Source organism: Culex quinquefasciatus, chromosome 2, assembly GCF_015732765.1.
Source record: "Culex quinquefasciatus strain JHB chromosome 2, VPISU_Cqui_1.0_pri_paternal, whole genome shotgun sequence".
In the NCBI taxonomy this organism is placed as follows: domain Eukaryota; kingdom Metazoa; phylum Arthropoda; class Insecta; order Diptera; family Culicidae; genus Culex; species Culex quinquefasciatus.
In genome coordinates this window covers 77,776,296-77,799,781 of record NC_051862.1, presented here as the reverse complement: position 1 = coordinate 77,799,781, position 23,486 = coordinate 77,776,296, and the positions used below count along the sequence as shown (strand labels likewise).

Sequence of the window (23,486 nt, the reverse complement as noted above, 5' to 3'; positions counted from 1 at the left end):
AAAAATGCAAAACAAGCCCAAACATGATAAATATGATTATCAATGCAGAAAAATGCATTTGTTTTCAGTTGATTAGACTTCTAGTTTCATGGAAATTTTGAAGTTTTTTGGAAAAAATATTTGTTTGCCCCCTGATTTTTCAGACCAATTATGAAGGGGGGGGGGGCGACATAAACTTAGAAAAATATTTGCAACGGCCTCACTTTGATTCAAAAAACCGTAAGCTCGATAATCAAAAATAAGAAAAGGAAGAAAAAATTTGTTTGGTGATTCGATTGTCCGTAGTGAAATTTTTCCAAGGCCTTCGGATAATCGAGTGTGGACTGTATTGCAAATCATACAAAAATTTTGTGTTAAAAAAATGCGATATTTTGTGAAAAAAATTTAGTACTTGTATACTTTTAAACATGCTACACTTATATACTACTTATATACTTTTAAACATGCTACACTTCAAGGCCTGAGAAGATTTTTATAGAGTAAGTTCATTATAAGAAGTTACTTATGAGTTAGGGCATGGTCTTTTAATGGGGGGAGGGGGGGGGAGGGGGGGGGTTAAGTTCCTAATTTAAAAGCAACGTGGTTTATGCAGGATACTTTAGTTATGAAGTTAGTATTAAGTTCAACAAAGATTTTTATTATCAAAGTTAAAAAAAAGCTCAACCTCAATGTCAGAAATTTTTGAAACTAAGTTTTAATGATGTCTTCAACACAATTGCATACTTTTAACTTCAGAAAATTATGTTCATTTGAAGAAAACCATGAGGTGCTTTTTTCGCCCTCTTTTCCTGGGGGTGCAGGTGTTTATAAGGAAATCTGTGCCGGACTCTTAACAGTTCCAGTAGTTGCAGGTTAAAGTAAAAGCAGTTTGAGTCTTATCTAGCCTGAAGGTCAGACATTAAGAATTGTTGCTCAAGTTTCTAATTCAAATTTAGAATTCCAGATTTGATCTAATCTTCCCTAAAATTGGCTTTCAAATTTGATCGAAACACTGAATTTTTCGTTTTGTTAAGCATATCAAAACCTCCATCACTAACCTGCAGATGATCCAGCAGCGCCTCCAGCCCACGATCGCTGATCGACGCACACCGCAAGCTCAACGAGTGCACGTGTTTGGACGCCAGCGGAAACGAGTGCACCAGATCCAGCGCGTCCTCATCGGTAGCGCCCATCAGACAGATGGCGTGGAAGCTGCGCCGAATAAGCGAATTGTACAGCTTCACGCGGTCCTGGTTGGAGGTCAGCCGCAGTTCGCGACACTGCAGCACCGGAACCAGCCCAGACCAGTAGCGCGGCGATCGATAGAGCATGTCGCGCCACTTTTGACACACCTGAGCCAGCGTGCACCGCTCGAAGGAGGAAAAGTAGAGGAAGAAGCGGTTCAGGAAACGTTCGTCCTGCAGCAGCTGTTCGATCGTGGTTATCTGGGGCGGTGGCGGAGTTGCGGCGATCATTTTTCCGTGGTGATTCATTCCGGCGTGGTGTTGGTGCGGGATCTTCCGGATGCTTTGGGGTGTGTTGGACTGGGACTTGTTGGCGGATGATCCCTTCCCGCTGTTGGACACGGCGATCGTTCCACCGCCGCCGGATATTCGTGATGGCTTTTCTGGAGCGCCTCCGGCGCCAGGGGCGTTGCCAGCGTTGGCTGCGGCGGCCGATTGTGCCGACGCGTTGTTGCTGCTGGATCCGCCGCACAGCACGTTGGTGACGCGTTCCATCACGCTTGTCTTCTCGCCAGATTTACTGCTTCCGCTGCTGTGGTGGTGCTTCGAGCGCAGCCCAAGGCCGTTGATGCGCTTCGAAAGCTCGGCCGAGGCTCGCTCAACCACTCCCTGAGCGGATATGGAGGACATTTTCAACATTCACCCTCGCACACCACAGGTGGAAACCCCTTCGAAAAGGACACTACACTAGGCCCTCCTCCTTTTGTGCGTTTGTACGAAGTTGTACTATTCAAGCTTTGCTATTGTAGGTTGAATTTCTTAGGTATCACTTCAACTGCACCATCAACCATCGATTTTCTCTTCACGTTTTCCCAACCTGGCTCGTGTTTTCTTCCTTACACGATGCTGCTTCTCACAATTATGCTACTACTCGAGAACAAAAGAACTTATGCAATCATTTCCGCACACTTTGCACTGCTCCTGAACAGGTTCACCACTTCTTTGCACTTCACTTTTTTCCCCCGTTGCAGAACACTCCAATCATTGATTTATAGCCATCATCCTGAATCCTGGAACATCCAGCTGAGGTCTGCCCTTTCAACCTTTCTCCCAACCCCTCTTAAACCTGGAGAACACACACACCAACTCCCCCCGAAAACCAGATGATCCCCTCCAAAGGATCCTTGCGTCCTCGTTCCGTGCTCTCTTCAACACTGGCAGCCTTTCTGCAGCGACGGCCTTCACCCAACTGCTGCTGAACGGGACTGGTAAATAAACAATCGCCAAGTCGCCAAGTCGCGCGCCACCCACTGCACGTTGCTTTCACACACACACGCACACTAGTACAGATTTCCGAAGTGGCGCGAACGAACTTCCTTCGCGAGAGTGAGAGAAAGTCCTGCACCGCTCTCACGGAAGAGAAATGCTCAGCTTTGATTGTGTGTGTGTGTGTGAGGGGGAGAAATTTTGTTGTTATTGCTTTGGGGCTGAGATTCGCGACCCGACTCGACGTATTTTTGGGGGGTTTATCCTGTGGAAAGAAGGAAGAGAGAAAAACAGTGGAAAATGTTAAAATCCTTGGTTGGGAGGAATGAAAAAATGGAACCGTTTTTCATATCATGCACACATACAGCCAGTGATGTTGCGTCATGTGCACGTGTACGGGCATCTTTATGGTATGGGTGTGTGTAGAAGGTTGAACGAATCCTGCACAGACTGGCAGGCAACAAAGGCGAATCGATTTTCTCCCCGTTTTCCCTGCAACCCACACTGTTAGGGCGGGTGAAATGGAAAACATTTTATTGTTTTGATTTAAAAGAGAGGAAAATAGTTGTGTACTTTTCTCAATGTTGCAGCATAAAAGGAATAACTAATTTTTGTTTTCAAGAAAACTTTTGAATTTTTTTTTTTTTTTTCAAAAAAAATAACATTCGGAATCCTCGGGAAATTGCAAGTAAGTTTAAGGTGTTGGAGTTAAAAATTTGATTGAAAAAAAGCAATTTCGAGCAAAACTAGGGCCGAAGTTGAAGTGTAAACAAAGAATCTATCCTGCTCACGTCAGTTGATGTTAACATAAGGAACGAGCAGGATAGACTCCTTGTTTACACTTCGGCTTCGGCCCTATTATAGTCTTTTGCTAGATTTAGAATGAATTAAATTTTCATTTCATTTCATTTTGTTAGGTTGCTTTAACAATTACATTGGTGCAGTTGTTATCCTGAGCTGAGATATGGACTACCTTTCAACAGCTGATTTGTTCGAAATGGGGAGAGAGTTTACTGGTACTAAGGAGAACGAATTGGACAGAGAAGGAAAAAAATGCAAAAATAACCTTCGAAAGTAGAATGAATTAAAATAAGTTTTAACAATTTGTCGGATTAGCGATTACAGGGTAAACTACAACTCAAACACCTTAAACTTACGTGGAATTTCCCGAGGAATCCGTAGATGTAAAACTTGAGACCGAAATTGACGTTGTAAAATGTTTGTTATAGAAAAATCGAAAAACTTTGAGAAAAACTACGATTGGCCAAAAAAGTTCATGCCGTATGCTTATAGTCCATGAAATTACCTAACTTTTGACCTATAGAAAAATGGGTGTTGGAGGCTGTTGCAAATAGATATAAAGATTTTAAAAACTCAATGTTTAACAGTAATTTGCAAAGGCTATTAAAAAAAGTCAAACCAATCCAGGATGAATATGGCACATTTTGAAGTGCTTCAAAAGACCTTTCGAATGCAACTAACAGAGTTAGAATTAATGACGTTTTACACGAATGCGAGCAGTTTAAAGATTTTTCATGTTTTTGTACCTCTAAATTCATCTCATGTATAGACAAACAAACGCTGAAAGTTTCATCCAAATCAGAGCACCTCTATACGACCTCTATAACAAACCGAGCAAAATCTACAAAAACAGCTTTTTAACTAAAATTTAAACTAAAACCAAATTTTTGTCCATATGGCTCAAAAGTAGCGACTTTTGTTTCCCAATTTAGGAGTCCTAAAACACATTAAAACGTGTTCATATTTCTTTCTGAATAGTCTTCATAAATACCTAAACTTTTCCCAAGACAACAAATCGATCAGCAAGTCCTTCAAAAGTTACTGATTTTCGAATATTTACGTACCCTTTTTGTATGAACAGCTACCAAAATTGTATGGATACTTGTATGGGTGAACGAATAACACATGTTCATATAGAAGGCCAACACAAAGTTCAAATAAAAATAAATACCGTAAACTGGGGTCAATCGGGACACATGGGGCGAATTGGGACAGCATTTTTAACCATGTTGGATAATTTTTTGATTTTTCTGTTTGGTTTCGGTTAGAACAGACTCAGGCCAACAAAATGTATACAACCATTTCCAAATTTAAAAGCTCTAAAAACTGCTGTCCCTATTCAGACTGTAGTCTCGATTCACCCCAGATTACGGTACAAAAAATATAAATGGTTGAAATCGATTTCGTAGAGAATTTCGAACAGTTTTTTGAACAAGTTCCCTAAAATAAACGATTTCGTAAAATAAAATGTGACTTTCTCCTACATTTCTGGATTTAATTACCTGAGCAATTCTCGACAAAACCGGCCGATTTCGACCATTTTTATTTTTTGTATTTTTTGATTTGGCTCAAACTTTGTGGGGGCCTTCCCTATGACCAAAGAAGCCATTTTGCATCATTAGTTTGTCCATATAAATTTCCATACAAATTTGGCAGCTGTTCATACAAAATGGTACGTATATATTCGAAAATCTGTAACTTTTGAAGGAATTTTTGATCAATTTGGTGTCTTCGGCAAAGTTGTAGGTATTGTTAAGGACTATTTAGAAAAAAATAGGTACACGGAAAAAAAAATTTCCCGATTTTTTTATTAACTTTTTTTTCACAAAAACTCAAATTCCCAAAATACGTATTTTTTGATTTTCGAGATTTTTTGATATGTTTTAGGGGACAAAAATCCGCAACTTTTGAGCTATAGAGAAACATGGTCAAAAAATCTGCCGCCGAGTTATGATTTTTGAAAAACTGGTGATTTTGGAAAAAATCGAAATTTCATACATAAAATTTTTGACCTCATTTTTTATGCAAAATTGAATTTGCAATCGAAAAGTACTTTACAGATTTTTGATAAAGGGCTCCGTTTTCAAGATATAGCCACCGAAAGTTTGATTTTAGCGAAATATTTGCAGTTTTCGATTTTTAAAAATAGTGACCATGAGTGGCCATTTCTAAAAATATTTTTTGAAAAGTTCAGAAAATTTGCTATAAAATTGTCTAAGAGACATTGAAGATTGGACCTCTGGTTGCTGAGATAAAGAAAAAGAAACACGAAAATTGAAGTTTTCTAAGTCTCACCCAAACAGCCCACCATTTTCTAATGACGATATCTCAGCAATTAATGGTCCGATTTTCAATGTTAATACATGAAACATTCGTGAAATTTTCCGATCTTTTCGAAAAAAATATTTTGAAAAAAATTAAATCAAGACTAACATTTTAAAAGGGCCAAACTTTGAATATTATGCCCATTAAAAATGCTAGTATTGATTTATTTTTTTTCAAAATATTTTTTTCGAAAAGATCGGAAAATTTCACGAATGTTTCATGTATTAACATTGAAAATCGGACCATTAATTGCTGAGATATCGTCATTAGAAAATGGTGGGCTGTTTGGGTGAGACTTAGAAAACTTCAATTTTCGTGTTTCTTTTTTAAGCCGCTGTATCTCAGCAACCAGAGGTCCAATCTTCAATGTCTCTTAGACAATTTTATAGCAAATTTTCTGAACTTTCAAAAAATATTTTAGAAATGGCCACTCATGGTCACTATTTTTAAAAATCGAAAAACTGCAAATATTTCGCTAAAATCAAACTTTCGGTGGCTATATCTTGAAAACGGAGCCCTTTATCAAAAATCTGTAAAGTACTTTTCGATTGCAAATTCAATTTTGCATAAAAATGAGGTCAAAAATTTTATGTATGAAATTTCGATTTTTCCAAAATCACCAGTTTTTCAAAAATCATAACTCGGCGGCAGATTTTGACCATGTTTCTCTATAGCTCAAAAGTTGCGGATTTTGTCCCTAAAACATATCAAAAATCTCGAAAATCAAAAATACGTATTTTGGGAATTTGAGTTTTGTGAAAAAAGTTAATAAAAAATCGGGAAATTTTTTTCCGTGTACCTATTTTTTCTAAATAGTCCTTAACAATACCTACAACTTTGCCGAAGACACCAAATTGATCAAAAAATTCCTTCAAAAGTTACAGATTTTCGAATATATACGTACCATTTTTGTATGAACAGCTGCCAAATTTGTATGGAAATTTATATAGACAAACTAATGATGCAAAATGGCTTTTTTGGTCATAGAGAAGGCCCCCACAAATTTTGAGCCAAATAAAAAAATACAAATAAAATCCATTTCCGGTTTTGGTAGAGAATTGCTCACCTGTGATTTTTAATCTTAATTTATTTCTACGATCACACCGAGAAATGATCAGGTTTTTCATACATTTCATAAATACAAGGACACTCATCCAGTGATTTTGAACACATCACATCACAGTAAAAATAAAACATTTAAAAATAAGGTGTGAAATATTGATTACAAGATTAGGACGGCAAATTTTTTATGAATAATCCTTGGAAAAATAGTATTGTAGACAAAGCTATAAAATTAAAATTTAATGGCTAAATAATGATTTTTGAGCCCACTTGATTCAGCTTTTCTCTGCCTAATTGATGCATTGTAATTGTCCATACTCACACCAGTATACTGTTTCTTCAGTTTTCCTGTATGACTGATAATCCCTTTCAAGTCTCTCTCTCTCTCTCTTCCTCTCTCGTCAAATATTTCCCTGTAACCGTCACGCGACCGTCCACGTACGCTCGCTCACTCAACAGAAGGGAAAATCAATTTTCCTCCCGTCACCAAGATACACATTCCTAGCTTCTCGCTACACCCACACATCAACACACCGTTGCTAGCACGTGAAAACCAATCACACACTCACACCTTCGAGCCCTCTCGGAGATGCACTTTTCACCGACGAATGTCAAAATTGGCGCGCGCGCTCCGCAGCTACTCCCGACACCTGGGAAGTCCTGGGACACACTGGGAAAGTGGTCGGCGAAAAAACATCTCTGAAAATTTCGCTGCCGCACACCTACCTACCTACTCTCAAAACCAACATCAGCATCATCACCGTCATAAGTGTGAGTGTTGGGTACATTTGAGCAAAACAATTCGGTGAATTTTATATTTATACACTTTGCCCCGTCGCGACGTCGTCGTCGTCGTCCCCCGGAAGAAGTGGCCACGACCGACGCCAAACCAAGCTGACGAAGACCAGCTATGTTATGAGACGAGTTTGGTTACAAAAATTCTTTAGTAAGTCAGTGCTTATAAAAAATAATCAAATATTTCATTTTACTTAAATTTACTTCTCAAAAAAACTTTGCATGCATATTTCCAACGCCCAAAAAAGGCTATTTGTATGTATGGAAGTAACAGAAATCCCCAAAAAATTGTGGTTAAAAACTGCCCGAAGCAAAGACATTAATATGTTTGGAATTCCACAAAAAATGGGCAAAAAAAAAGCTAGAGCAAAATCATTATTAGGCCAAAATTTATTTTCAGTATAGGTGAAATTCATCTATTTGGTAGGTTAAGAAATCGTTATTCCATCCAATTTGATACATTTACATCCATTCAAACACCCTTATTTGCTTTTGATAGTTAAGTATAGAGACAAAACCTGCTTGCTCACTTCCCATTAAGCTATTCATCACTCGATTTCAGCTGAAAACAATTTTTTTGCAATTCCGTCGTGAAACTACTTACTTTTCCTGTCATTCTTGAACGACGGAATAGCCTACTTTTCTGTACCAAAAATTACAGAATCGAATAGCAACACTTTTCAAAATAAATGCTGAAAAGTTCTACTTTTCAGCACTGAAATGGGTGCTGAAAATTTGAACTTTTCAGCACTTGTTTCGAAAAGTAACACTTTTCAACATTTTCTTGATTCAAACGATTTATTGGCAAAATACATGAAAATTTGACATAAAATTTCACTCAATAGGTGTTTTTCGGAATTGCAAAAAATGTTGTATGGAACTCGTTGCAAAACTTGATTTTTTCAGCACTCTTCGTATTTATCCAACTCGGTGAACCTCGTTGGATAAATGTACGACTCGTGCTGAAAAAATCCTCTTTTTGCAACTTGTTGCATAAACTACTATTAAGAGCTGCAAACGAATGTCCTAATGCCAATATGCCAGCTTAAGGTGCCCGATGGAAATACATGTTGTTTCCCTATTTTCAAATAAATATTTTTATTACAAATACAAATAAGAAATCAATAAGAAATATCACTTTTAGAAGCAAAAAACAACATTGGATTGAACGAAATGATCAATAACCATAAAACTGGTTTATACGACATTTGCAAAACATTGCATCAATCGTATTTTCACGTCTCTTCAATCATTATCCTTCATATGTTTTTAATTTTTTTCAATCATTTTTGAATTTGTTCCTCGTTTTCAATTATTTTTTAGAATTGTATAGAACAGCAACTTTAATGGTCCAAATTGAGTGCGAGAATCAATTAATGGCTTGACTGCTTGTAAAAAATCATGCAACTTTAAAAAAAACAACTTATTTTTGATGCAGTTTTTCAAATCGTACACTCATCCCTCATATTCGGAACAGTTTACAGATCGGCCAATGTTCAATAAATCATATAAAATCGATAATTGAACATAATGCTTTGCTTTTACCTTCATGCGAAAGCTTTTCTTGCGATCTTTCGATTGATGTATAGACCGGCTGTACATTTTTACGATTTATATCAAGTTTTCGAAGAAAAACATTGACCATTGAAATCCACAAATTCGGAACAATTTTTTCTTACGATGTAAACAAACATTTTTTTTTTCTCCAGGTGTACATATTTTTTGCAAAATAATGACTTTGCACTCTGAAACCAATAGAACTCATCATTAGTGATGTTTTATGAATGGTCTGATAACTTTTTTTGTGAAATATCAGTTAAATTCAGGTGTTCCACAATTGTGGGAGACACAATAACATCCCACAATCATGGAACGGGCAATTTGGAGGCAGTATTTTGCTGCTCTGGATAAAATAGTCTTGAAATGCAGTTTTTGTTTGAAAAGTATTACTTTTACTGGTGAAATAGCAAGAGAATGTCCAAATAAAGGCCTTAAAAATAGCAGGGTCGGCAGAAAAGTTGCATTTTGCATTCTATTGACAAATTACCACAAAAGTGTTCCGAATTTGTGGGTGTTCCGAATATGTGGGATGACTGTACCAAAATAAAAAAAAATTGTTGTTTTTTTTTGTTGAGGAGTATTTTTTAATTCAAAGTGTTTGGATAGTGAAAATCTATGCTCCACAAAAATAAAATTGCTTTTAAATTTGTCTCAGTGACAAGTTGAAATGAAAAAAAAATCATGTAGAAATAATATTTTTTGCAATTCCGTCGTGAAACTATTTGCTTTTCCTGTCATTCTTGAACGACGAAAAAGCCTACTTTTCTGTACCAAAAATAACAGAATCGAATAGCAACACTTTTCACAATAAATGCTGAAAAGTTCTACTTTTCAGCACTAAAATAGGTGCTGAAAAGTTGAACTTTTCATCACTTGTTTCGAAAAGCAACACTTTTCAACATTTTTTAGATTTAAACGATTTATTGACAAAATACATGAAAATTTTACTTAAAATTTCACTCAATGGGTTTTTTCGGAATTGCAAAAAAAGTTGTATGGAACTCGTTGCAAAACTTGATTTTTTCAGCACTCTTCGTATTTATTTTTGCAACTTGTTGCATAAACTACTATTTCATTACAAATCTGAAGCAACACGAGAAAAGGGCGGACAAGCATTTTGACAGCTGAAACTGTTTTGAAAATTCCAAGACAACAAGTAACTTTTTCACAAAACTCGAAGTGTCAAACAATACCTGACCTTTCCAGCTACCTTCTATCGCTGCAGGTTTTGTTAAATAGTTACTTGTTGTCTCGGAATTTGCGAATTAGTTCTAGCTGTCAAAATGCTTATGCGCCCTTTTCAAATGTTGCTCCAGAAATAACTTATTCCAGAAATAGTATTTTCAACTTGTAAATAAATAGATATTCATTGAATTTCTCTTACAATTCCAATTTATAGCGCTATTTAACTTGAATTATCAACTCAGTTTTAACATATTGAAGCGAGTTTTGAAATATGGTTGCATTCTTCGGGTAAATTTTATATGATACGAAGTTGTTTTTTTTTTTGATGATTAAGTGTAAAAGTGGTTGAAATAAAAGAATATTTATTTCATATTTAACCCTCTTACTCCATTGGTAGCTCACGTGCTTAGAAAATTTATTACTTCAACAGTAATTTCTCGAAAACTTTTAAACAAATTCTTCTCGAACAACCTTTTTTGAAAATTTTAGTTACATCATTTCAATTTCCATCCAACTTGGTCAAGGTAAACAAAAATGTTAAACAAATCTCAATTTTGATCTTGGCCGTAGAAGGTTTATATCTTTTTTTCAAATGATATAACAAAAAAAATCATTAAAATAGGTTGTCCAAAATAAAAAAAGTTAATATTCATTTCATAATAGCGTAATATTGGGTGCCCAACATAAAAGCAGTTGTGAATGCTTCAGAAATAAATATTATCTGAATTAAACCTTGACATGAAATTTACATACAAGCTGATTAGTTCAATATGAACAGTAGTTTGAAATCAATAAAATCAAATCAGGTTCTCTGATTATTATTTTGTATAATTTCAAAACATTGGTGTTAATTCAATTCAATTCGGTTTTATTAGTGAATAATCATGTTACAATTTGTTCATTCGCAGTACATAACAGAGTTTTGGAGTTTCTTTTAGCTGTGTGTTAAATCTCAATCCATTTTGGAACGATTATTTCTTATCACTAAGTGATAACCAAGAGTAAGAAAAAATTTGGAAAAAAAAACTTACTTAAATTACAAGGAAAGGGGATAGAAATAGAAAAAGCTTAAACTAGATCACAGTTTTTTTTATCTATTGTAGATGTGCTTAATTATAAGCTCCCCGAGGGCCAGAAATTGCTCCGCCTTGTTACGGCAGGTCCGAAACCGCGTCATCATCTCCCCTGCGAGAGCAAAAAACTCCGGCAAGGTGAAGAGATCTTCCCCGGTTACTTCTAGCTGGGCCGCATCGCCGCTACCGGCAGCGACCACGCTGGCGAACGATCGCCCCCATCCAGGAGGGAACGCTGATTTGTCTGCGGGAACCGTACGCTGTCCAGCTGCAGGAAACGGTAGAGCTCATATTCCGCTGAGAAGGGTGGGATGCTGCTGCTTTCTTCTTCCTCTTTTCCTGCTCCTCGAGGTAGGCCGTGCGCGCGACGCATCCGCGGTAATTACCGTTATGGTTACCATCACAGTTGGCGCACTTAATGCGCGCCTTGGTTTGCTCTGCTTTGTCCCCCAAGTCCGCCTTGCACGGCAGTGCAAACCTCTCCGAGAGGTGTGTTTCACCGCACTTCACGCAGCGGGGCGGGAGGTTGCAGTTCCGCGAGCCGTGGCCGAACTTCTGGCAACGATGGCATTCGCTACGTCCATTGGGTTTTTGGAGTAAAACCGCCAGTTTACCCAAAAACCATCGCAGGTCTTGGATTTTGACGGTGCCGCGGTCGAAGTACAACAGGTACAGAGGGTACCTGTTGCGTGACTGTTGTCTTCCGCGAACATTGGTGTTAAAAAAGTAAACAAATGTATACTTCTGCTTGTATTTCGGGAATTCCCCGCAAATTTTCAAATTTCCCGGGAAACGGGAATCGGGACGGGAAATTGGACGCTCTAATTTCGAGTGAACCGATTTTTTTCCTATGGAGAACTCGTAACTTAGAATAATCATGTTTTGACTGTAGTAATATCTTCTGCATACATATTTTAGCTTACAATATATGAAAAATTACTGAAATCCCAACTTACTTGAATCCCAACAATTTAATTTGTTGGAAACATGGCAAGTGTAACAATCAAAATCAAAAATTGTTTATCAAAAAATGGTGGTAAAATTAAAGAGGCAAGTTTGAAGATGGAGAAGTTTGTGCTTTTATTTTTAAAATAATTTGAAGAACTATTTTTATTGGAAATAAAATAAAAGGAGGCAAATCAAAGCATTTTAATAATTCATATTTTTGAGACTGTACATCGAAAAAAGATGTAAATCATGAATGCGTTGAAATTTTGCAAAGTTTTGACAGAAAAATTACTGTTAAAATGTGTATGCATTTTTGCACTTGTGTTATTTAAAAAAATAGGCTTGAGAGTTTATTATGAATCAGTTAAACAGCAAACATTTTGCAGAGCTTTTGTTGAAGTTGTGTACGATAAAAAAAAAACTGTCGTAGTGTTAAGTTTGGTATGCCAGCGATTTGTTTCGGCTGGGCCATCTTATAGTGAAAAATGTTTTGAAAATGTTCAAATTGATAACTCATAGCTACATGTTGAATGAATCAAGGTAAATTTTATTATAAAAAAATGTTTCGTCATTTTATCTTACAAACTTGTGTGTTGATCATTGTGCAAACTTATTAACATCAATCAAGCATTATTTAAATTATAAAGCATTCTATCATAAAAAAGACAAAACATTACCGTTAAAACGTAAAGCTGTCGTAAACCGCAAGACACACACCTTGGTTGTAAATAGTAAAAGAAAATGAGAGACAAGGGGGCAGAGGTGACAAATGAGGAAAATTTAGCAAAAACATACATACCAGAAAGAACGCCAGGCATAATGCGGACGAACGACAAACGCACACATACACACAAAAGCAATCTTGTGCACACGAAAGCGCGTGAAAAATCGCACACGCTTGGTGATGAATTTTCCGAACGCGTTTTATTTTCTTTTCTCTCTCCCTTTGTCAACAAACACTAAAACCAACGGCAGCGTGGTGGCGGCGGCGTTTTTCATCTCGAGTGAGTGAACTCGAGCTGTTTCTTCTTGCCCGTGAACTCAATGCAGAACAATGAGAACGGAGCGAGGGTTATTAGGAGTAAAATTAACAGATTATTAGAGTTGGGAAATTTGCTTGTATCTTGACATAACATTTAAAAAAAAATATGTAATTTCAGGCTCAAAAGTCTGTATTCTCGAATCAAGTAACCACATTAAGAAAATTTGCATGAGGAAATTTAAAAAGGTTTAATTTTTGTTTTCCTCACCGAGGTAAGGCTATAATCCTGCTCTAAAAAAATCCTGCTCTTTGCATAAAAACGTCGTAGACCCACCTTCATGTATACATATCGATTCAGAATCTAAAACTGAACAAATGTCTGTGTGTATGTGTGTGTATGCGTGTGTGGATGTATGCATGTGACCAACAAACTAGCTCCCGTTTCTCGGCACTGGCTGAACCGATTTGACCCAAACCTGTTGTATTCGACTTGGTTTGGGGTCCCATGGATTGAGTTTTATACAGATTGAAGTTTCGATAAGTAGTTCAAAAGTTATGTATGAAAATGTGTTTTCACATATATCCGGATCTCATTAAAATGTATGTAAACTTTGTCCGGATCCACCATCCAACCCATCGTTAGTTAGGTTGTCAAAAGACTTTTCCAACGAGTTCAAAACATTGAAGATCTGGCAACCCTGTCTCGAGATATGGTCACTTAAGTGACATTTATGAACTTTTTTGAAGCCGGATTTCACTTAAATGTATATAAACTATGTCCGGATCCACCATCCGACCAATCGTTAGTTAGGTTATCAAAAGACTTTTTCAACGAGTCCAAAACATTGAAGATCTGGCAACCCTGGTCACTTAAGTGACATTTATGTACTTTTTTGAAGCCGGATCTCACTTAAATGTATGTAAACTATGTCCGGATCCACCATCCGACCAATCGTTAGTTAGGTTATCAAAAGACTTTTTCAACGAGTCCAAAACATTGAAGATCTGGCAACCCTGTCTCGAGATATGGTCACTTAAGTGACATTTATGTAGGGGAGAGTGGGGAGACTTGATCCCCTTTTTTTGTATCGCACAAAACTCTTTCAATTTCTCACGAAAACTACGAACTTTTTGCATGAATTGAAAGCTTAAACATTCAACTATGTTTGGCTGATAAGGGTATTTCACCAGATAAACTCTTCGAATCATGCCAAGTGTAACAAACGGTTTAAACATATTTTAAACCGGCATTTTCAAAATTTTGGGGGTAATTTGATCCCCCTTTCATCATTTTGAAAAAATCTTAAGCAAATAGTTTCTTATTCATCCAAACTTTTAATTTTTTATAAGTTACAGCAATTTTACATTAAACCTGTACGTTTGTGTTCAAAATATAACAAGTTTAGCATGCAAAATATTTAAAAACTTGAAATTTTCTTTTTTAGACCAAAATTGAGCATGTTTACAAAAGCTGATAATTTTTGTTTACAAAACTTTTGAAAAATGGTTCAAGCTGCAGTAAGTTATGTACAACTATACTAAAGGAAACTATGTACGAAAACCCAGCCCAATTATTTAATCTTGAGGCTGATTCCAGTGACTGTAAAAATGCAGGGATCTAGTCTCCCTAAACGCATTTTTTTAAACAATTGATTGTAAAAATAGTATGACGATAAATTTAACGTCAAATGCGTAAGGGTTTCGGAGTTGATATGTTTATCAAACAATTCATGTATAAAAAATATTTTTTTGAATAATTTTTGAGTGTTTTCCAGACTTAGATAATTGAACAAAGGAAGCGCGTGGTCGTAAAAAAATATTCGGAGTGAAAAGTTATTTTTTTTTTTGTGTGTGCCTTTTGTTTCACATTTTTGTCGTGTATTGTTTGCTGCGAGTAGAAGATTGCCCTCTGATAATGCAGCGTCATCAGGCATAATTGAACAAAGGAAGCGCGTGGTCGTAAAAAATATTCGGAGTGAAAAGTGATTTCTTTTGTGATTTTCAAAGCCCTTCCTATATCATCGTTGATCGGAAGGCACGGCGTCGGGTGGATTGTGTTTAAATTTTTCGAATAAGGTTTCATTTTTTTGCGGTGAAAAAGCCATTTCTATATAATGATCGAAAGACGCACTGACAATTTGGATCGTTGAGTTAATAGTGGAGCAAAATAACTGTGTGTGAGTGATTTTGTGTGTTAACCAGAAAGACCTTCCCATAGCATCGTTGCTCGGAAGGCTCGCCGACGGGTCTGTTATGAAAGTCCTCCCCATAGCGTCGTAGCTCGGGAGGCATCGAAAAGCCAATACCTTATCCTACTAACCCAAAAAAAATTAATCACGTGATGCTTGAAGGAGATGCTGTGGATTCAACGGTCTCAAGCGGTATCAACAAGTATATAGCGAAAAACTATGTGCTTGATGAGTCTGCAACTCCAACTATCGGACTAACATTCCTCCCTTTCGTTGAACTGCAGGCTTCTTGGGAGGGCGCCGGTATTGACTTAAAAAGTAGAGATCTTCAGAGGTTAAACAGTGAACGGATGGTTGGCTCCCACTGATCATTTTTGATTCATTGTTTAACTTCAGCTGATCTGTCGATAACGGAGTAGCAGCTCATTGGCAGTCAACCATGCTCATGCTCATGCTCAATTTTTGAGTGTTTTCCAGACTTATCAAAACAAAGAAAAAAGATCTCTTGGAAGTTTTTTGCAGCACTTTTTAGAAAAATGTGTGTAACTCAATCTAAACATTTTTTAATTTTTTTCTTTGTTTTCTACAATGAGTTTTAGTCAATTTCGCACAACTTTCTAGAACAAAGCTAAATGTTTTACCCACATGCTGACGAGATACAGGCTTGGGATCAAGTGTCCCCGGGGATCAAGTCTCCCCACTCTCCCCTACTTTTTTGAAGCCGGATCTCACTTAAATGTATGTAAACTATGTCCGGATCCACCATCCAACCCATCGTTAGTTAGGTTGTCAAAAGACCTTTCAAACGAGTCCAAAACATTGAAGATCTGGCAACCCTGTCTCGAAATTTATCCACTTAAGTGATATTTATGTACTCTTTTGAAGCCGGATCCCACTTCAATGTATGTAAACTATGTCCGGATCCACCATCCGATCCATCGTTAGTTAGGTTATCGAAAGACTTTTTCAACGAGTCCAAAACATTGAAGATCTGGCAACCCTGTCTCGAGATATGGCCACTTAAGAGATATTTATTTACTTGTTTATTCAGGATCTAAAAATTAGATGAAATTTGTGTACAGCTACTGTTGGTTATGAGTGAGGCAGGCTCCAACCACATAGGTGGATTAAGTTAGTTTTTCATATTAAAAATCGAATTAATAATTAGGTTAGGTAGCACTTGAAATGTTCAGTCTTTGTAAGACACGAAGCCCGTCACCAGGAAACCAAAGTTTGGAGATTTAAAAAACATAATTGTAATGAATCAGCATTTTGAAAATTTTTTTTTCAGAGATTGTCGAGGGTAGACTGTTGAGTCTTATTCCATTCCCCAGAAATTCCATTTCCCAGAATGCTTAATGTTTATAGAATTCAACCTACTGAAGGAAACAAATACAAAATAACCTTCGAAATAGTTAATAAATGGGGGATAGAGAGGAAAGGAGTGATTTGAAAATGTCAAAAGAGTGTATTTTCAAATTTTTGAGATTTGCCCTACTTTTTTAAACGTTTAGGAGATTTTAAAGTATCTAAAAGAGGGAATCGAGGATCTTAAAGTCGTACAGATTTAACTTTCTTTTGAATATTTGAAGATTATATTGATTAAAGCAAAAAAAAATGATGATTTCAAAAACAAGGACAAAACTCTGGAATGTCATTATTTTCATAAAATTTTAGCTTGGTAGAATAATTACAATTAACATCAGGTGTAGTTTAAACTTTTTTGGTGAAATTAAGTCATGATTTTATTTTATGTGTGGTACAGATATATATTACTTATAATTTTCGCTTTCTGTTTACACGACACAAATATTTTGTTTGATAATCTCGTTCCATCAATTCACACGTTTGAATGTGAGTGGAAAAAATAATATTCTGATTTCAATTAAAACTTTCATCAAACATTTTAGGAAGTGTCATTTATTTTATAAATTTGAACTGACGATTTGGATTACAATTCTTAGTATCTATCATCTAATCCAGGCCGAAATGTATTCAATTTTTTTTCGAAACCGGAGGAACCCTTTTCAAAATAAAAGTGTATTCATATTATTTTCGTAGCTAAGCTTAGAGCATTAAAATAATACAAATGAATGTCAATCAAAGCTTAAAGGCATTTGAAAGAACTGTAGAGCGGATGCATGCCTGCTTTCTGATTTCTAACAATTAAATGATGAATATGTCCTAGTAAAAATATCAAAAAACTCCAGGTGATAGAGGTATTTTCATGTAAGTCTTAGTGATAAGTTTCCGCATTAGGCCCGCCATTCAAAAAATTTTGACACCCCTGTTTAAAAAGATTAGCAAAGGTTTCAACCTTGGCAAATATCGATAATCAATCGAAATACGATTTTTGGAAAAAAATGTTTATATCAAATTCTAATATTCATTTTTTGTTAAAATTTACAAAAATTGGCATTTTTTTAATTTCCAGTATTTGTTTTTGAACATGTGTTAAACTTTATGTAAAGCTATCAAACTTCGCTGAAAACTCAGCAACAACTTACTGGAAAAAATAGTAGTGAAAGTACAAGTTCTTTAACTCAGTACCCAATTTAAGCTTGAAGTGTTTAGTTTTTCACCATCAACTATTTTTACACTCTTCAATATTAAATTCAAACTCAATCAAGCTGTTATGAAACAAATCAATTTAATTTCATTTATCTGCTGCTTTGTCCTTCAAAAAATTTCCAGCATCGGTATTTTGGAAATCGAACATGTTACCAATACGCATCAGGCAAGCACGCACGCACGGTTCGTTGACGTTTGACGTCCACGTACGCTCGCGTGTAAAAAGTTCATTTTTCCTCCTCCAAGCGTAACCAACACAACTTCGGTTGATGGTAGAAAAAAAAACAGGAAAATTGTTTTCCTTCTTGTGCTAACCTATCCTGACATCATCTGTCATAGGTGGAAACTTCGTGTGTGTTGGTTTGGTTTGCATGTGTGTGTGCATGTGGGCAAGAGCAGGGCTAACCTTCTATTGTCCTGGTCCTTCACAGAAGCAGGCGAAAATTAAATTTTCTTTGAGCCTAATAAATTTCCGGGAAAATCCTTCCAGCATAGCTTTACACAACTCGCCACTTACCCAAAGAGTGACCCGTCGTCCGGCACGTAAATCCAATAATCCGAATGCCCTTGAGGGGTGCCTTTTCCGAGGAAAAGTCTCCTTTTTTCCAGTTCACAGAAAAAAAATCCGAACACACAAACACTCACACACCTTCAGTCGAGGAACGCGACTAAACGACGACCTTCCTGCGCCGTGATCTATCCCGTACAGAGAACGCAAACGGAAAGCTCGCCCGAAACAAGTCCCCTCCGTGGGAAGGACATCAGGCGGACGTGTGAGAGTATGTGTGTGTGGGAGAAAGGCTCGGGAAAATCGGGCTAATGCGCGCGCACGTGCACAATTTTTGGAAGAGGGTGGTAAAATTGGCACATCCTTTTTGGTTGGCGCTTGTTTTAAATTTGAAATGGTTGTTATTTTAAAGGCACACGTGGAATTAATCACCTTTTGGCATTTTTAGGAACAAGAAGGCATCATTCCCGATCGGCCATTTGGCGGCTATATTTGTTTTAGAAAAACATTCAAATCTTGATTCCAAATGGTTCAATCAAAAAATGGTTTTGTTTGTCGATGCATTTTACATATACTGATTATTTTTTCATTTCAATTTACTATTTCTGGACCCTGAACTCAGAACCATCATTGACAGTCATTGCCTCAAAAGTGAAAGACACCTTAAAGTTCGTAGATGGTGTCATTTACTTCCGAAGCAATGACTGTCAATGATGGTTCAGATTTCAGGGTTCAGAATTGCAAGGAAAAATTTAGCACGATTTGTAAAATATGCTTCAACAAGAAAAAAACACTTTTTTTTATTTATGTGTGTGTGTGTGTGTGTGTAACCATCCAAACGGGACCACGCGGCCAGTTCTTACAAATTGAGTTGTTTCCATGTATTTTTAGATCTACACTCTATACATGCAAATAACTCGCATAGGCATTTGGGAGATGTTAGCTCTGCCGAGCTTCGGTGACCCATTTCTACGCTGGCTAGCCGAGCGCGAGGTACTTCAGCTCTATCGACAAGCCCCGCCCTGAAGAACGTTTGTATCAATCGGATTCAAACGTTATTTAGAACTTCCGACCCCTTGTCAAATGGAAAAGGACCCAGCGCGTATATAGTTGATAGTAACAGTATTCCTAATTCCAGTCATAGCTCACCAAGTGGTTAACATTTTTGCATACCAATTCAAAGGACGGGGGATCGAACCCCGACTCAAGCGACTTTGATTTTTCATTCTAATTCAGTATTTCAAGTATTTCTAAGTATTAAACTTTCTCGTTGGGAGCAGATGGGCATCAAACCCAGGACCATTCGCTTACACCCAGAACTGGGCATCGGCATACGAGAGGATAAAGAGCACGATTCGGTAGTAAAATGGTACTGTGTGCGGACGGAGAGGATAAATCCCGAAATTACCGAGAGTACTTTACTCATGGTTCATTTTCCAAAAAAGTTCATCTATCAAAAAAAAAAAAGTACCGGTACCGAGACTCGAACCCAAGACCTTCGGCATATTGAACCGTGCCTTTGCCGTATGGGCCACCATGGTCCGGTGACTAAATGGCGGTCATTTGTCCATATAAGCCACTCAATAGGATGAACTGTTCCAATGAACGAATGAACACGCGAGAGGACTATACTCTCGCAAAATAGCAACGCAAAAAGAACGAGGGGATAGTCCTCACGAAAAGAAACGTGAGGAAACTGCTATTTTGCGAGAGTATAGTCCTCTCGCGTGTTCATTCGTTCATTGGAACAGTTCATCCTATTGAGTGGCTTATATGGACAAATGACCGCCTTTTAGTCAGCGAACCATGTTGGTCCATACGGCAAAGGCATGGTTCAATATGTCGAAGGTCTTGGGTTCGAGTCTCGGTACCGGTACTTTTTTTGATGGATGAACTTTTTTTAAAGATGAACCCATGAGTAAAGTACTCTCGGTAATTTCGGGATTTATCCTCTCAGTCCACACACATTTTACTTCCGAATCGTGCTCTTTATTCTCTCGTTTGCCGATGTCCAGTTCTGGAGTACAAAACATGCAATTTTTTAATGAAAATTCTTTTGGGTTATTGCAGTTTCGAAAAGTATACTAAATTTCCAATAAAATGACGCGCCAAAAAAAGTTAAGTAACGGAAAACTGCAGAATTTTTGAAACTGTATTGTATGTATTTTTTCGTTGATAATAGTTTTTTTTGACTCTGAGGAAGGACATCAAAACGGGCGTCCAAATTTAAATAAAAGTCCTTTTGACACCAAATTTCCAATCCATCACCTGAGTCTGCGATTAGCGGCTTCTGAGACAATTTCACAATAGAAACATGCACAAAAATGTTTATTTTCAAAAAAAAAATGAAAGTTAAAAAAGGAGCTTTTTTTACTGGTGTCATCTAGTATCCTTGGAAACGCACTTGATTTTCAATAAATGTGAATTGATGATTTTTTTTACCTTTTCTTGAAAATAATCATTTTTGTGAATGTGTCTAATATGAAATAGTCTCAGAGACACGAATATGATAAAATTATCACCAGAAACTAGGATCTAAGGTGTCCCCCGAGCAAAAATTTACAAACAAAAAAATCGCTAGAAGTAAAAGTGTCTATTGATTATGTTAAACTGTCTTATCTAAAGCGTTCTCAGTCTCAGATGATAGTCACAAATGTCCCCTACAAGCTGCAGGTCGAACCGAGTTGATATCTGGATGGAACACTTTTTTATTTGAGTTTGAAAATTATGCTATTTTTTCAATAAAATGTCAATAACTCCCTTAAATTTAACCAACTGGTGTGCTTCGCCCTGCTTTTTGTTGCATTTCTTAAGCCCTTTCAAATACATTTTGAATTTTGAAATTAAATTGAATTTTGCCTAAGTTATAGCCTTTTTAAGATTTTTGACGCTTTTGAGCATGAGCATGAGCATGAGAGACCACCCATGGTTGTCCTTCTTTTTTAAGATTTTTGACGCTTTTGTTCCATCAAACTTTGTGTCCCGATTGACCCCACTTCCCGTTGGCCTAGAGTGCTCATATTTTGGGCAGATGCTAGTTTTATATGTACAAACAATCCCTGAAAATTTCAGGCAAATTGCTGAGGTCGATGCGAGATGGGTATGCTTTGCTCGTGGACTCGCTCTTAAAAAATCAGTTATTTTTATTCCACTCCCCCCTAGACATCGACTAGACTGGAAGAACAAAACATAAAATTTTAAAATTCTTTTTACTCACATCTAAAATCATTTTTTTCGATCAAAACAATCACTAAGCAAAAACTTTACTTAATCCACCTTTAGGTGATTGGTGCCTTCCTCGCATATGAAATCCGGCCTCAAAAAAAGTTTATTAAAAACATTAAAGCACTTGTAACTTTTGATAGGGTTGTTAGATCTTCAATCTTTTGGGCCAGTTGGAAAGGTCTTCTGATTACCTATTCAACGATGGGTAGCATGATTGATCCGGACAACTCTTTCATCAAAATATTTGAGATCCGGCCTCAAAAAAGTGTATAAATAACACTTAAGTGCTCATAACTTTTGATGGGGTTGTCAGATCTTCAATCTTTTGAACGCGTTGGAAAGGTCTTTTAAAGGCCTTTCTAAAACAGTATAGCATGGCGGGTTTTCTTACAAAAACCACCCTTTTTACAATCTTCCGGACTTTTGTTAGAATCGTTTTTTAGCATAACTTTTGAAGTGCTTTACTAAACTTCATAATATTAACTAGGGTCTTGTGGGACCCCACGACGGATCGAATGAGACCAAAACGGTCGAAATTGGTTCAGCCAATCCGGAGATAATCGTGTGCATATTTTTCGGTGCACGGACTCACATCCAGACACACGCACAGACATTTGTTCAGAATTTGAGTCGATATGTATACGTGAAGGTGGGTCTACGAGGTCGAATAAAGAAGTTCATTTTTCGAGTGATTTTAAAGCCTTTCCTCATAGAGGTGAGGAAGGCAAAAAGCAAAGCAATCCATGTGGGCTCTGTTGCAACTTTCTGTTCATTTCTAGGCGTCCGAAGGCTATGTGTGGTGAGTCACCCAAACCTCTTTTACGCAATTGGACCGACGTTTTACTTCTCCATCCGATAGAAGGCCAGGAGGATAAGGCGGGAATCGAACCCACGCTCCATAGCAACTTAGTGATTGGCAGCCGAAGCCGCTTACCACCGCACCACGAGGCCCTCGATCGATCTCTAAACTTTTTGTATAAATTAATAATATCGATTTTTAGATTAGTGCACTGACCACGGGGACGCGCTGTCTTGTTTTTACATGCTCATTTTCATTTCTTTTGTGTCGCTGTTTCTGTGCTTGGGTGAGTGGTTATTATATATAGGTGAAGGGATTTTATTAAATGATCATTATATTGCATTATTATATTCAATTGATTATATAACCACACTATATTTTACACTAAACACATTATACAAAACACATATGAAACTGTAAACTGGAGCGTTTGGTACGGTATGTCCACGCATCCTTCCTCCCCTGTAGATTCTGTGAAATGTGATCCGTTCTCAGAATCCTCTCTGCGGTAAACACAACGTAGTAGGGCTGGCCGCTTTAATTTTTGCAATACATTTTCGGGTGTTCTCGGATGTACTGCAATTATTAATAATGACAAGAAAAGTGCTTGTGGCGTAATCTAATCACAAGACTTTCCAGCATGCTTTCATCGGACTGGCTGCGTTTGTGTTAGATTAGATTAGATTAGATTAGAAATTAATAATCTGCTTAGAAAAAATAAACAATTTTGATCGATTTTTTAGTTTTGAACGAATATGATTTATGATTCTTGTTGAAAATTATTGTGTTTTTTTTTTCAAATATTTTAGACAAGACACTGTTGATTTTTTAAGATTTTTGTAATAGTTTAAAAGCTATGTAACTAATCCAAATTCGAGCACAGCTAGTATATTGTTTATTATAATTTTGCAAAACAATTAAGTAGAACTATTTGACTGGAGTCTTACTAAAATATTATGCCTTAATTTTGGTCAAAATGCTTTTTATGAGCCGGAGCACAACGGTGTCATAAACGAATACGGGTTTCTTAAGCT

At 36.9% G+C, this 23,486-nt stretch overlaps 1 protein-coding gene across 1 annotated transcript in view; it reads right to left on the bottom strand.

Moving 5' to 3' along the window:
* The window catches only part of LOC6040047 (F-box/LRR-repeat protein 16), a 98,054-nt gene extending 79,426 nt beyond the window's left edge, over positions 1–18,628 (bottom strand). Inside the window, 2 exon segments of the mRNA XM_038252992.1 lie at positions 1,038–2,694; positions 18,438–18,628. Coding sequence (XP_038108920.1) covers positions 1,038–1,862 — 825 coding nt within the window. The 5' untranslated portion in view covers positions 1,863–2,694; positions 18,438–18,628.
* Between the last annotated feature and the right edge of the window lie 4,858 nt (positions 18,629–23,486).